Below are 16001 nucleotides of genomic sequence, written 5' to 3'. Positions count from 1 at the left end.
AAAGGAGATCCGCTTGTGCGAGATCAGAGGAGATCCCTTGTGCGAGATCAGAGGAGATCCGCTTATGCGAGATCAGATGAGATCCATTTGTTGCCAGATTTGTCGGGGATATGATTTAACCCTTTTGACTTCCTCAAATTGTGCCAAGGTTATCATTACCCTGTTGAACCACGTCATCTTTCATTATCTTTGATAATGAAATATTATCATTTATATCCAATGGAGATATCATCGTTCGAAAGTTGAAGAGGTCTGGCGGCTGGTCAACACTTAGTTGCCTCTATCATTAGGTCAGGATAGGTTAGGTTCATTTTTCTTTATTAGTTGCCCCCCATTCTCAAGCTTGCTCGTCTAGCTTTGGGAATGTGATTTTTTTTTTTTTTTTACCCCGGGCACTGTTCCCTCGAGAATAGTGCCCGCAGGGTATTGTTCACATGAACAGTGATTTTTTTTTTTTTTTTTTTTTGGTACTCTTAGGAATTCTTCCCTTAGTATGAGGATATTAATTACGGGATTTATTCAACTCGGGTCCTTTTAGTACAAGATATTTATTTATTATCCTTTATAGTTTAGGGATATTGATTAAGGGATTCATTAAACCCGGGTCCTTTTAGTACAGGACATTTATTTACTATCCCTTATAGTACGGGGATATTGATTATGGGATTCATTCAACCCGGGTCCTTTTAGTACAGGATATTTATTTACTATCCCTTATAGTACGGGAATATTGATTATGGGATTCATTCAGCCCGGGTCCTTTTAGTATAGAACATTTATTTATTATCCCTTATAGTACGGGGATATTGATTATGGGATTCATTCAGCCCTGGTTCTTTTAATACAGGACACTCATTATCATCCCTTGTATCCCTTTAGTAAGGGAATTTAGATTTTTGTCAAGCGTCGGGAATGCCAAGTCCTACTAAGTTAAGCATGCTTGATGATTACTTTCTTGCCCCTTTTAAGAAGGGAAGTAGATTTGCTCGAGTGTTATGAGCTCTCCCTTAAATAAGGGAGTAGTTAACCCTTCGTTTCTTTACCGAGAGAAGAAGATGAAGTTGACCCTTCATTCCTTTATGGAGGAAAGAGATATAGTCCAAAGGAGGGTAACCTCTTTAATACGAGAGGTAGTCGTCTCGTCACTTTAGTAAATAAAGGAAGCTTTAATTATCTCACTCTTCTGTGTAGAAGGAGTAGTCGGCTTCTTGTCCCTATAATGAGATAAGTAGATTAATATGAGTTTAATATTACCACATAGATAGGTAACTGAAAACGTAATATTTTATTGCGTAAAAATTGAGGATCATCTATCTCATTGGTGATGGTGACTTTATTGGAAAACAAAATAATACGCGAGGGAGCTACCCTCCATGTAAAATGATGAACTGAGATGCCCCTAGTCTTTATTTTGAATGACTTGATAAGGCTAAGTCCAACTGTAAGACAAGTGTTAGTCGGTATACTTATCTGAGTTATCCTCACGATATGTCCTATCGCTTTGGCTGAAGAACGATCTCTTATAGCTGGTACCTTTTTCATCCATGGTGAGAGGGGCTGACCTTTTCTTGTCCTCTCCTTCCTTTCCTTTCCGTGCATTCATGACGTCTTCAGCGTTCATGTGTTTTTTGCGCTCTGATCAACAACTCTGCCATACTGGTGGGAGGTTCTTTAGATAAGGCGAATAAGAATCTGGAGGTTTGGAGTCCTCCTATGAAAGTAGTCAAAGCAATTTTGTCATCCACCTCTTCTACATGTCACATCTCTGTGTTAAATCGGGTGATGTATTCCCGGATCGACTCTCCCTTCTGTTGCTTCACGGTAAGTAGGTAGGTGGCCGGCCTCCTATGCATCTGACCTGTAATGAAGTGTCTCACAAATTGTTTACTCAGTTCTTCGAAGGTGTTGATGGTTCTTAGCTTCAGCTTGTTGAACCAAACTCTTGCCGATCCCTTAAGTGTAGTGGGAAAAGCTCGGCATATGATTTCATCTGGCACGGCGTGTAAATACATAAGAGCTTAAAAGGTCTCCAGGTGATTGAGGGGATCTTTAGTCCTATCGAAGCTTTTGAATGAGGGCATCCTGAACTTGCGAGGCAGGGGCCATTTCATAACGGCGGGGCTGAATGACAAGTTGGTTCTCTACACCAAGTCATCTATGGCGGCAGGACCTTTCCCTTTCATAGCCTGCATTACAGCTTCCATTTTCGCCTTAAGATCTTCGATCTGTAGGTCAAAACAGGTACATTTCTCTATCTTTTCCTTAACACAGAAGGTTGTGCCTGTTTGAGACTGGGGATTCCGCGGAGGCGGGGAAGGAGGTTCGTTGTGTCGATTTCCGACTTGGCTTTGTTCTACCTCGAACTTGTGAGAAGGATTGTTTTCTCGGTCCTCCTCGTGTTGTCCCCTATCATTTAGATCAGGAGGATATAGGTCGGACAATTCTTGTTGAGGTGGTGGTCCCGCTAGGATAAGATGTTGCAGGATCTCTGCATTTTGTTGGATCAACTGGTCCATACCCTGATTTAGAGTTTGGACCTGTAGTTCTAACACTGCAAGTCATTCCTGGTCATTCGGGATGTCTGGGTGTTCACCCGACCCTTCTCTTTGACTGGATCCCTGCAACGATGTTTCTGTTCCGGTTACCATACCGGACTGCAAGTGTATATACCCAACCAAGTAATTGATTTAAGGGAATAGTCGTTTCCCATAGACGGGGCCAACTGTTGAGGGAGAAATCCACGCGGTCCGATACGGTATCGTTTTCCTACAAAGAAAAGAGTAGATTATCGATGAAGCTCGACGGCACCGGTGTAGTGCCTGCCAAGAACTCTCCGATGATCAAGTCAGTCACCGGAGGTCTAAAAGAAAAGTAGGGATTTAATAATCATTTTTTTTTTCTACCTTTATTAACTGGTAGGATCTCATTCTTATAGTCGCTCTCCCTCAGTTTATTTGCAGGATCAGGGGAGATCCGCTTAAGCGAGATCAGAGGAGATCCGTTTGTTGCCAGATTTGTTGGGGATATAATTTAACCCTTTTGACTAGCTCAAATTGTGCCAAGATTATCCTTACCCTGTTAAACCACGTTATCTTTCATTATCCTTGACAATGAAATATTATCATTCCTATCCAATGGAGATATCATCGTTCGAAAGTCGAAGAGGTCTGGTTGCTGGTCAACACTTAGTTGCCTCTATCATTAGGTCAGGGTAGGTTACGTTTATTTTTCCCTATCAACTTTCATTTGATCTATTTTCTACAATTATCGCTGTAGATTTTAGGAGTTTTTTAGATTTTATTATTTGTTATTAAGTTAGAATTTTGGTGGCGGCGGGATAGGGAAAGTGAAATATAGGGGGATTATTATTTTTTTCTTAATTGAGGAGGATCAGGACGCGAAAAAGTAAATTCAAAATTTATGTAGGGCGTTATGTATAACACGTGGTTGGTTGTTATTGGGGGATATTTTTTTATACAACAAGGTATAAAATAACCGATGGAGCTAAAAATAGTAGTACAGAATTTTTATGTAAATCTACTCTGACACATCACATTTACACAAAAATATATACACAATGGTTGAAGATGCTCTAAAGAGTCTCTTGGAAATCTTTGTCTTATAGCAGTGATCGGATCGACACTCGATCTATAATAAATTAACCCTTTTGTAATAGCACAAATCATTGTAAAATAGGGCTATTGGTCGGGTAAGTCGAACCAATGGGATTGCTAGTTTATGGCAACCAAGGTGTCTAAAATCACTTTTAGAATGATGAAGGGGTATAGAGTTTTGTTTGGGTTGTCACTAAAATTAGGAATTGAAAAATGCATAAAATAATAATGTGCTAGGAAGTAAAGAGATAAAGACAATAAAGAAGGGACTAGGGAAGTGAATCCACTACCTATCAAAAAGCATGCTAAGATATGATTTACTTGGGGAAATAACATATATATATATATGACCATGGAATGCAACAACACAAAATTGCTACATTACCTTCAAGAAATTTATGAAATCAATAGGCAAGAATAACCTATCAAAGCATTACATGTTTTGGTTACCTAAACTAGGATGCAACCTTAGATATGCTCACTAAGCCAAAGATTATCAAGCCCTTAATCTTATAATAAAAGCACATGAAATAGAAATCAAGAATAATCTATCAAAGGAAGGCCCTAAGCAATAGATTATCAAACTTCCTAAATATCATGCCAATAAAAACTCTTCCATGAACTCATCTCCATTGTCACTATAAAAATGTAACAATATAATCATGAGAGAAAACAATCTAATACAAGATATTTAACTTAAAATGATCATTTATAGACATTGAAGTTCATTATATCATGTAAGGTGCTCTAGCTCATGGAAAAACCATATATATACATTATACCCCAAAATTAAATCAAAACTAAGCAATGCTTACAAAATAGGGCTTCATCACCTCCCTAGATAGGGAGTTAGTTATCCATGGATACAAGGAATGAAGAAGAAGAAGAAGCCTACATCTCCATTTTCGCACTTAAGGCTTCAAGAACACACCAAACCCTCCAAACTCACTATTTCTCTCTCTAACTTAGCACAAATGTGAGATATCCCTTATACATGATATAAGCCACCAAATATGTCCTAAAATCTTATCTATCTTCCCCAATTCGTGGCTTAGAAATCCCTAGAAGGAAGCCTAGCCATTCATTCAGTCAAAGGGGATAACTTTGAGCAAAATCATGGAGTGGGTGAGTAGATCTCTGCAATAGGCGGGCGCCCGCAGGCGCAGGTTGGGCGCCAGCGGGCGCACGAGCCCGCTGCCCATTTTGGCGGGCGCCCGCGGCTTTCTTGCGAGCGTTCGCGGTTGCTTGTCAACTCTATGCACCTTTGGTAAAAATGTCATAACTCTCTGCTCCGAACTCCAAATGACAAACCGTTTGATGATTTAGAAAGCTAACTCAGAGATCTAAGTACATCATGTTTTAATGGGAGTCCAATTCTCAAGTTTTGTGGGTCGAAAATGAAGAACAAACTTAAACTTCACTGCTGCCAGGCTGCTCTGCACACCTTTGGTAAAAAGGCCATAACTCTCTGCTCCAAACTCCAAATGACAAACCATTTGATGATTTGGAAAGGTAACTCATAGATCTAAGTATGTCATGTTTTCATGGAAGTCCAATTCCCAAGTTTGGTGGGCCGAAAATGAAGAACAAAGTCAAACTTTACTGCTGCCAGGCTGTAAATTTTAGCATTGCACACCTGGGGTAAAAATGACATAACTCTTTGGATACAAATCCAATTGACATAAACTTTATGTCTATGGAAAGCTGACTCATAGCCCTTCATATTTCATGTTTTACTAAAGACCAAATTTGCACATGAAAAGGGTCAAAATTGGAGGCCAAAGTCTGATGGAATATCAACCAGCGCCCGCGCTGTTACAGCCTTGCACCAATTTGCTACTTGCAACCTAAAATGATTTGGCTCGGCCCGAAGACGTGGTAATTCTTCCTAGAACTTTTTGCATAGAATGTCATGAGTCCCATGGATCATTAATCTTGGCCAAAACGAAGGTCCTTGGCAACGGCGTGCTTTGATTCTTTAAGAACTTGTCAAAGCATCTCTTTTAACTCTCTTTGGGGGAACCAACTTGAAAATAAACAAAAGCATGCAAACGAAGCCAGAATATGCAATATGATAAAATAATGGACTTAACTAATGCAAATAAGGGCGCTTGAATATGCAATATTCAGCGCTTATCAAGTAGCAAGTAGATGTTGCAATAATGCAAACGGAAGGAGGAAAAATGTGCGCAAAGGGGTGAAATTTCTGATTACAACATTCCAACAATAGTAAGTGAGATGAAATTCAAGGTATTACACTCCCCCAAGAATTATAAGCATTTCTTTTGGAGTAACCAAGCCTGCATATTTTCATAGAAGAAGTAACTGCCATTTTCCCCTTAAATGTTCCAAATTATATAGGTAGGAATTATATGTAAAAAGTTTAGATGGACCATTGAAAATCTGTCACTTGAAAGTATAAGCAAAGACTGGCTCATTAGTAAGAAGGTTCTTTTTTTCAAAAAAAAAAAATTATTAGTAAAGTTGACTCCACTTATACGTAGAAATATAAAAAGCTCTTTACCACCAAGAATCATCCCTTCCAACAAGCATGAATGATTTCTCGACGGCGCCACCTCCAGCAAGCGTATGTGTTTGTGTATATATGAATAGGATGTAACTTTTAAGCTTTATGGGGTTTACTTTTGGAGAAAGAACTGTGAAAGCTCTGGAAACTATTTCAGGAGAGAGGGATGTGATGAGTTTCTGATCGATTACAATCAATGGGAAAATCGAAATTAATTACACCATTAAAACAGACTCTAATTTAGAAACAATTCCATTTTCTCTCACTAGCATCCACACAATTATAGAGAGTGAGTTCAAGAGATGGTGAATTTCACCTGAGTTTAAGGACAGTTAGGATAGTAGAGAGGGAGTCCAAGAGCAAGTGATCTATTTCACTCAAATTTAAGGGCAATTAGGATATCCAAAAAAATAAAAAATTTGCAAGAACAAAACATTATGTGATGTTAGAACATTGTTTGTAATTTCATTCTAGAAATAATATATATATGGTGGAGCCCCAGAAATTTTGTAGGAGTGTAAATGTTTGTTTTGTTTTTTCTTTGTTTTTGTTTTGTTTTTTTATTTTTTTGTTCAATGGCAAGAAACACACTCACACACTCACTTTTACTCTTACGGAACTTGGAACCCTTTTTGTAGCTGTCCAAAAGTTTTTTATTTATTTTTTTAACTCTTAAAAAACACACTCACACACCCACTTTTGCTCCTGCAGGGACTTGAACCCATTATAGCAAGAAAACACTTAGTTTTGCCCTTACGAGGACTTGAATTCTCAAACCTTCTACTTTGAAAGGTAAGGAATACACTAGGCGCCAAGGCCCTTAGTTAGAAATGCAAATGTTAGCTACCTTTTCTTTTGGGTCTCATTTTAAATTTTTTACATTAATGATTATAAATTTTGTAAAATAAAATATTCACTGACCCACGGCCACAAGCTAGACTTTACACAAAAGACGTGCGTCAGTATAACTTCTCCATAATGATCACTTTTTCCATTCTCTCTTCGCTTCATTTTTTCCAAATTCTCTATCGAATTCCTAAATTCACACCATGAAATTAAGGGTCAGACCTCTTGAAACCAAAGAAACCCTCAGAATCGAAGTCCCCAATCCATGCTTTCTCCAACACCTCAAAAATGTCATTCTTCAGACAATTTCTTCTTCCTATTCCGTACACCTTTTTCTTAATCACAAGGACGAACAACGAGGTTCATGGTTCCTCTCAAGACTCTATTCACAAAGTCCAGAGCCTTGTAGTTGCAAGAAGGGGATTGGAATACGAAATTCTTCCATTGGCTAGCCAACGCCCACATAATAGGAAATCACATTGGCAAGATTCGTATCAACGGGACTATTGTGAATGGGAATTGGATGTCCATAATGGTTTTGTGTCTTTTTATCAGTAGCTTTTCATGGAGACTGTCACCAGGAGACCGTTGTTGGATGGCTTTGAGTTTGTTAGGATCTCAGGTGAAGATAGGGATTGGTTTAAGAGGCCATTTGCGGAGGAAGAGGTCCTGAAGGCTTTGAGGAGCTGTGATGGTGATAAAACTCCAAGGCTGGACGAGTTCACTTTGGCTTTATTTTTTTCCCAATTCATTGGGAGGTGGTGAAGATAGATGTGATGGGTGCTCTCATTGTTTTCCACTCAGATAGTCACTTTGAGAAGAACCTCAATGTTTTTTCATTACCCGTATCCTTAAGAAGGGTGGAGTTGTTGGGGCAAAGGACTTTAGGCCTATTAGTTTGCTGGGAGTTGTCTATAAGATTTTGGCAAAGGTGTTAGCCAACCGTTTTAGGAAAGTCTTGGATGAGGTGATTTTGGAATCCCAGAAAGCCTTTGTTGGAGGGCGTCATATTCTAGGCTCAGTCTTGGTTGCCAATGAGTGTTTGGAGGCCAGGGTCAAAAGCGAAGTCTCGAGGATTATTTGTGAATTAGATTTGCGAAGGCATATAATCATATTTTGTAACGACCCAAACCGAAGGGTCCGTAATGCTATTTGGGTCCTTACCCAAACCCAAGCACACATAAGGGTACTATAGTCGTTTCACGTCATTATAGTAGTTCTAGGTTCATAAGGGCATAACAGTCATTTAATATGGTTAAATAATGATTTAAAACCCATAAAGGGTAAAATAGTCTTTTAGTACAATCTTTAATGGTTCAAAACCCTAAAAGGGTATAATAGTCCTTTCTTGTGGTCAAATAATGACTAGGATGAAATCCAGGAACAAATATGTCATTATACCAAAGTCTGGGGTCAAGGTGCAATATCAAGTCCATCTAACCGATCAGGTGGGGGCATCTAATCGATCAAATGGCCCTTCTAGAATGGTTTCAAGGTTGATGAACCATCTAACCAATTAGATGAGGAATTTGATTAATCAGATGGTCATTTAATTGATCAGATGGCCTCATCTGATTGATCAAATGAAGAAATCCGTGGAAAATGCTCATTGCTAGGCCCAAATGCAATGTGATCGAATAGATCACTTCCCAACCAGTCCATTTGCATCCTAAAGTGTAAGAACATGAAAATACAAGTCCATGAACATGTCATCAACATATACATCCATCAAAATAGGTCGTTTATACATCGTTTGAAAACCGAAAACATATATGTTACATTATATACAAATACATAAGAGTTTGATTACAAAATGATGCTGACATGGGTATGATTACATAGCTTTTACAAATGGAAATTCTAACTATGTTTAAGTCTATGGATGCAAGTCTTTCGCCATATCTTCTCCGGTTTCCTGAAAATGTTAAAATAAGTAATGAGCTCAACAGCTTAATAGAAAATGACTAAAACATCAGCTTTGGACTCTTTTGAGTCGACAAATGAAAAATGGGGAAAAAAGAAATCGGGATCATACATGGAAATGTCAAGAACCATAATCAATATAATTCATTCATAACACATACTACACAAGACTAAACTATCCATATGAATGCAATAATGATGTGAATGCAACACCATCTTGACAAGGTCCTAACCCATCCAAACTCACACCAAAAATCGCTAATTGACTTTACCGAGGTGAGATTGATTAATTATCCCTGGTTCCAAATCCGGCAACTATTTGGGGCTTAGTAATCAATATTACACGTCCAAATCTGGCATGCGCTCTCTCTAGGTCGAGTTAGCCCCGAACTCGCAAAATCCGATGTCGTTCATAAAACCATTTTTTTCACAAAACCTTTCCCTTTTAAAACATTAAAACATTCTTTCTTTTCATAAACTTTCCAACACAAATCATGTGATAATTATTCTACCCCAATTTCCTAACCATGTCCATGCCATGAATGAAATCATGCATCTTTAAACTTAATATATATATATGTGTGTGTGTGTGTGTGTGTGTGTGTGTGTGTGCACGCGCGCGCTTTGCAACTTTATCAATTTAACCATACATACTCATCATCATCATCATCATCATCATCATGTGTGTATATATATATATAATATCAAAAAAACAAGTTATCACAAAAGCATGCTCTTTAAACAATTTTGTAACTAAGTATATGTATACAAAACCAACATCGATCATCTTTGAACATGCTTTCTTCATATAAACACATAACCAACATCTTCACTTCAAAATCTATCATATAAAACATGCTTAGTAAGAAATCAAAGCATGACCCCTATCTCAAGAAAGCAATCCAAGTTCCAAGAACTCAAATCTCGAAATCTCTGAAAAACTTGCAAGACTGTTGTCAAATGGAAGATCTTGATGAGCTCTACAACTTTGATAACTATGGTGATGATCAACTCTTCCTCTAACTTGTAGAATTTCTAGAGAGAATGAAGAGAAATATAAAGAAAGAAAGAAGTTATGGAGTGTGAGAGAGAGAGAGAGAGATGCGATCGGAAGAGATGAAAAAAATGAGGCCCAAGATTGGCCTTAAGTCCCCTACCAAATGAGTGGTTCAAACTTAGTCTTCCACCTTTGACTTCCAAAGTTACTAAAATAACCTTCCACATAATAAGAAAAAAGAAAAAGGAAAAAAAAAATCTAAAATTAAAGGAATGGGTGGAAATCACCTATGATGGAGTAACAATTAGTGGAAATCAATTTTGTTTATTCTTCAATTGTTGATGCTTTCACTGTATATGTTGACGCTTTTCAATGTCTATGTTGATGCTTTCCACTGTTTCCATTGATGAATAAGAATCACAGATTGACCCAACAACAGAAGTTGAAAGAGAAAAAAAAAAAAATTAAGAGGGAAGAAAAATAAAGCAGTAAATAGATTGGCAAAAGTATATTCTATACCCAATTTCATTAATAGAACCATAATTTTAGAATCAAGCGAACGTGATATCTAAAACAAACAAATAACCTACAAAATATTATATATATATACGGGCAAAGTACAGAAAATCTCCCTCGACTTATAGTTTTTTCCTGTAAACTCCATTGTCTATTTTTTTTATCAAACAACCCCCTTGACTTGTAACCTTTTTCAATAAATCTCCCTTGTCTAATTTTTTTACCAAAGAATCTTCCTCAACTATCTGAAGGGGTTAAAAAGTTAATATTTGGACCAAGATGTCATTTTATTTAAATCTTAATTCTCTCGAACTTAAAAAATTCATATCTCACAAATCTTACATTTAAAAATTGTAAATAATATATGCACAAAAGGCTTATGAAATAAGGATTCCAGAAATATAAGATTTGTACAAAAAACCTTCATAACCAGAGAGAAATTGGCAATCTAAAAACCTACTCTAACAAATAAAATACTCGAGATATTTGCAAGAAAATTTTAAGAATTATTAATTTACCTATGGAGCCGAATATATAAAAAATTTAGCCCCAACAAAGATCGATTTAATGAGATATCATATTTTGTGTCAAAGTATTTTCATTCTTTTATAGACTCCCCATTTTAAAAAAAAATAAAAAATAAAAATGAATATCCGGTCTCTATTGGGGTTAATTTTTTTAATATATTATGCTTCATATGAAAATGAATAATTTTAAAAAATTTCTTGCTAACAACCCTAGTATTTTATAAGAAAATAAAATAAAATAAGATTATTGCAGTAAATTTTTAGATTGTCTATTTCTCTCTGATTATGAAGTTTTATTAAACAAATCTTATATTTCTGGAATCCTTGTTTTATAAGCTTTTCGTGCATATATTATTTGCAATATTTGGATGTACAGTTTGTGATATATGAACTTTTGAAGTTCGAAAAAATTAAGATTTAAATAAAAGGGCATTTTGGTCCAAATCTCAACTCTTTTAGCCCTTTAAATAGTTGAGAAAGGTTTTTTGGTAAAAAAAAATAGACAATGGGGTTATTAGAAATGACTACAAGTCGAGACGATTCTTTGGTAAAAAAAATTGGTCTTTGAGATTTGCTGGGAGTCATTGGTAGGTTTTCGGTAACTCTTTAACATCTTCTGGCCTTTGTTTTTCAAATTTTAAAATAGGGTAATAGTGTAATCAATAACCTAACATCTTTCCCCGGACTTTCAAGGGGATAAAATTTTCCTCAAAGCCCCTTTAAATTTTTTTTGCCAAATAGATATATTTTTTTAAAAGGCAAATTACACAAACCATCTCGAGGTTTTCATCTCCTGCTTTAGGATAGAAGTTATAGTAATATAATAGAGAGGTTTATATTGACAGTTTGACCATCTGAATTAATATAAATTTACATTTTTATCTTAAAATTAAAGTATTTATTTTTAACGAAAAAAATAAAAGAAATTGATATTGGATAAAGTTTTTATCCTCGTCTCTATCTCTATCTCTGTCCCTCCCATACCCACTCTGTCTTAACGCCACCTACCACCATTGCCGCCCCCTTCATGAGAAACCCACCATACCTCTGCCGTCGCCACCAACAATCAAAAGCAACCACTACCACTGCAGTCGATCAGAAGCGACGAGATCAGAGGCAAAACCCACCACTGCTGTCACCACCAACAATCAAAACCACCACCACCGCTCGCAAATTAGAGGCATGATCGACGATTGCAGTGGCAACAAAGATTTTCTCGGTGATGCCAACAGTTTCGACAATTGCAGCGGCGAACACTGATCTTCTCTTCGCCGCCGATAATTTAGCGTGGGTAGGGAAAAAGAAATTTCAATTCTCTGTGTATATGTATATATATGTGTGTGTAGTGTGTGCAAGAAAGGGAAAAAGCAAAATTTGGGGGTGGTTGCAGCCCTAGTTGTGGACGGTGGTGGTGATGATGAGTAATTCTCTGTGTATAGGTATATATATGTATGTGCACGAGAAAGGGAAAAAGCAAAATTTGGGAGTGGTTGTAGCCCTAGTTGTGGACGGTGGTGGTGATGAGTAATGGTGGTAAGAGGTGGAACAATTCGACGAGATGGTGGCTGTGGTAGTGGATGCACAGAGATGGTGGCGGTGGTGGCACCGTGGTTGATGAGAGATGGTGCGAGTCTGGGCTAGTAGGGTATGAAATCCCTAATCAGTGTGGACTATGTTGTCATTTTACTATTTGAGATATATTTTTTATTTTTATTATTAAAATAATTTAAACATTAAAGATAGTAATTTCAAACAAAGAAGGTTATTTTTATCAAAATATCTTTTTACCTCTCATATTCAAAGTCTTCTGTCAAGTCAATAAAACTAGGAGGATAGTTGACCAATTTATCCTGCCAACTTCTATCTTAATGCAAGAGATGAAAACCTCCTAAGTAACTTGTGTAATTTGTCTTTTTTTAAACGGGCATTTTAAGTTTGAAAGCCTGTTTTGAGAGTGCAAAAGCCCCACCCAAACCGGCCCTTTAGATTTAGCTCAATCGTAAAAGTGAATGATTTAAGTCTATTTTCTAAATATTAAAAAGGAAAACAAAATCTTCATTTTTTCTTTTTTATCTTTTTTTATTTTTTATCAACAATTGAATAAACCCAATGTCTTTTATAAATAGACACTTCTTTGAGAAAAGATTTCCGAGTCGACCGAGATTCTAAGAGTACCTTGTGCATATAAGTGCTCTATAGCGGTCAGAAGGACGAGCTTTCCAAACTCTCTTCAGTTTTTCTCAAATCCTCTTCGAATTCGCACCATGAAACTGAGGCTCAAATCACTTGAAACCAAAGAAACCCTAAGAATTGAAGTACCCAATTCATCAATATCTCTCCAACACCTCAAAGATGTCATTCTTCATAGTATTTCTTCTTCCTCTTCCTCTTCCTCTTCCATACACCTTTCTCTCAATCAGAAGAACGAGCTTCATGGTTCATATGAAGGCACTCTTCAGTCTCTAGGCATCACCTCTGGCGATCTCATCTTCTTCACTGTCAACCCGAATTGGTTTTCCTCAGAAACAGAAACCCTAACTGCCCAATCCCATACTCCTCAAAAACCCAATTCAGAACACCATCGGAATCAACAAATATCCCCGTCCATAGAAAAACAGTTCCAGAAAGAACACGTGTTGAAAAGTGAAACCCTAGATTTTGAATCTGGGGATGGTGAGATTAAGCCCGAGGAAGATAAAAAGTTGAGTTTGTCTGTGACAGAGTATGTGGATGTTGATGATCGGTGGTCTGTACCTTGTTTTCTGAGGAAAGCGTTTGGGAAAGAGGCGGTTGGTGATGGTGGTGGTTATCAGCTGTTGGTGATTGCTGTTCATGCTGTTTTGTTAGAGTCTGGCTTCGTTAGAGTTGATCCTGTCTCAAAATTGATTCTTGATGGGTTTAATCCCAACGAATGGCCTTCGTCTTCTTTCAAGATGGTGATTTCATACACTCTTCCTGAGATTCTAGGTACTAGGAATGGAATTGAAACTGTTGTATTGAGGTTTGCGAGTGTAGGCAAGTTTCTTAACATTTATGGATTTCCTGGGTCTTACCAAGTGTACCTAGACAAAGACCGATTGGTTCCATTCTTGAATGTAGTGTGGGCAAATTGTGGGTGGTTTGATGAATCAAATGGAAAGGATTTGTATTCCGATACATACCCTGAAATAGAAGTGTTAAAAATTTGGAAGATTGTGAAGGATAAAATTGCATTGCCTCTTCTAATTGATTTATGCGAGAAAGCTGGTTTGGCACCTCCACCTTGCTTTATGAGCCTACCCACCAGCCTTAAACGCAAGATTTTGGAGTCACTAGCCGGCATTGATCTTGGTAGAGTGGGATGTGTATGTTCGGAGCTGTTCTATTTGTCGTCGAATGATGATTTGTGGAAGCAAAAGTTTGTGGAGCAGTTTGGCAATTTGGTAGGATCACAGGGAAGGAGCCATTGGAAAGAGAAGTTTGCTAAGTGTTGGGAGTGTAGGACAAGGGCTTCTCCATCTCTTATGGGTGTGAGAAGAGACTTTAATCCAGTGGGGGTTCTAGGATTTATTGGTGGTCATTATCACTACTTGCCATTTCTTGCCATCCCACTACCACCTAGCGTAGCCTTCCAACATTATCCAGCACCTCAGAATTTCAGGCTTCATTGTAATTTGGGAGGACAGGGTGCTTTATCTAGGAGTTTGAATTATCCTTGGTTATGGTTGAATGCTGATTCTGAGTCGCTTTGGAGGTAGTACAACTTATATGCTTAATTAAGTGTTTGTTTGGTCTCTCTTACTATAAGAAGAGAGAGAGTCAGGAACCATGTCTCATGTTTAATAATTTATATGGTTTTTAATATTTATATAGATGATCTCCAACTGCTGTGTTGCTTACTATGTTTGTTGCGTTATGCACTTGAGATGACAACCTTGGTTGTGTTTGTGCTAGTTTTTCAAGGCATTTTTGGTTTCAACTAAACAATTATTTCATAGATGGTGTAGATTTTGTAAACAATTATTGCTTGTGAAATTTTGTTTAACTTTATTTGATGTTGTTGTGCATGGTATGGATGCCATATTTGTGTCACGCACCAGATTTAGGTATGGGACAAGGCCCTCTGATATATCTAATAGGTATGGTACAGGGGCCTCCTATGTCTAAATTTGGATGGTTGACATGCTTGGTCCGATTCCTTTCATTTCATTAAAATGTTTTAACTATACCCATCATTCCAAGCAATATTCATCATATCTCTCGAGTTGAAAGAATATTGCAGACTTACTAGGAGGAGGAAGAACTATATTGGTAGCAGAAATCTCGTCTCTGTTGACTATGGTATGGCGATAAAAATTCTAAATTCTTCCATGCTTCCACGATCCTCAAGAGGAGGAGGAAGTGTATATCAGGGGTGGAAGATTGTGCCGGACAATGGCACGAAGAGGATTAAACAACTCAATCAATTTGTCTTGAGCACTACCGGGCTTTGTTCCAAACTCAATCGCCCTGCAATATATTTGTTCCAAAAAGAGCTGCACAATCCAATCAAAGATTGGCCTTAGTAGTTGCCAAACCCACCCTTACTAAAGTCAATTACTGATTTTTTTTTTTTACTATGAATGTTAAAAATGCAACTACGTCCACTGGAATCCATTCTCTTCGTTGATTGCCCGCTTTGAAGTTGTCCATCGAAATTTCCGACACCTGATTGATCTATAGACGCCCATTCCTAAAAAGCATCTATCTATTATGTCTCTATAATATTACACATGCAAAATAACTTATCAAAAATATAGGGAAAAAGTATTTTCTACTAGCCATTCTGCTGCTCTGAAAAGCCAGCGATTTTCCAATGTTTGTGGAAGCAACCCTTCTAATTGGTTACCATTCAAGCCAAGATTCCTCAAATTGTGAAATTTACTGGAATGGGTCCATGAAAGTGATGTTTTGCAAATATCCATTAAAAAAGGCTCTCTAGCAGGCTTGAGATCTATGACTTGCCTTGCAGAAACAGGTCCTATCTCCTAATGCTTTTGCAGTGCTCCATGAATTGTCCGAAAGAATTGAGG

At 37.4% G+C, this 16001-nt stretch overlaps 1 protein-coding gene across 1 annotated transcript; it reads left to right on the top strand.

Annotated features, from left to right (window-relative positions):
* The first annotated feature begins 12830 nt into the window (after positions 1-12830).
* LOC132300126 (F-box protein SKIP22-like) lies at positions 12831-14882 on the top strand. Its single transcript, XM_059797089.1, has one exon. The coding sequence runs from the start codon at positions 13215-13217 to the stop codon at positions 14685-14687; it is 1473 nt and encodes a 490-aa protein (XP_059653072.1). The 5' UTR covers positions 12831-13214; the 3' UTR covers positions 14688-14882.
* The last annotated feature ends 1119 nt before the right edge of the window (positions 14883-16001 follow it).

This window comes from Cornus florida, unplaced genomic scaffold (assembly GCF_030987335.1).
Source record: "Cornus florida cultivar Cherokee Brave unplaced genomic scaffold, ASM3098733v1 CherokeeBrave_3.0.0_Hap2_Chr03, whole genome shotgun sequence".
NCBI classification, from domain to species: domain Eukaryota; kingdom Viridiplantae; phylum Streptophyta; class Magnoliopsida; order Cornales; family Cornaceae; genus Cornus; species Cornus florida.
The sequence above is the reverse complement of the archived record's forward strand: the minus strand, read 5'-3'. Positions and strand labels throughout refer to the sequence as shown.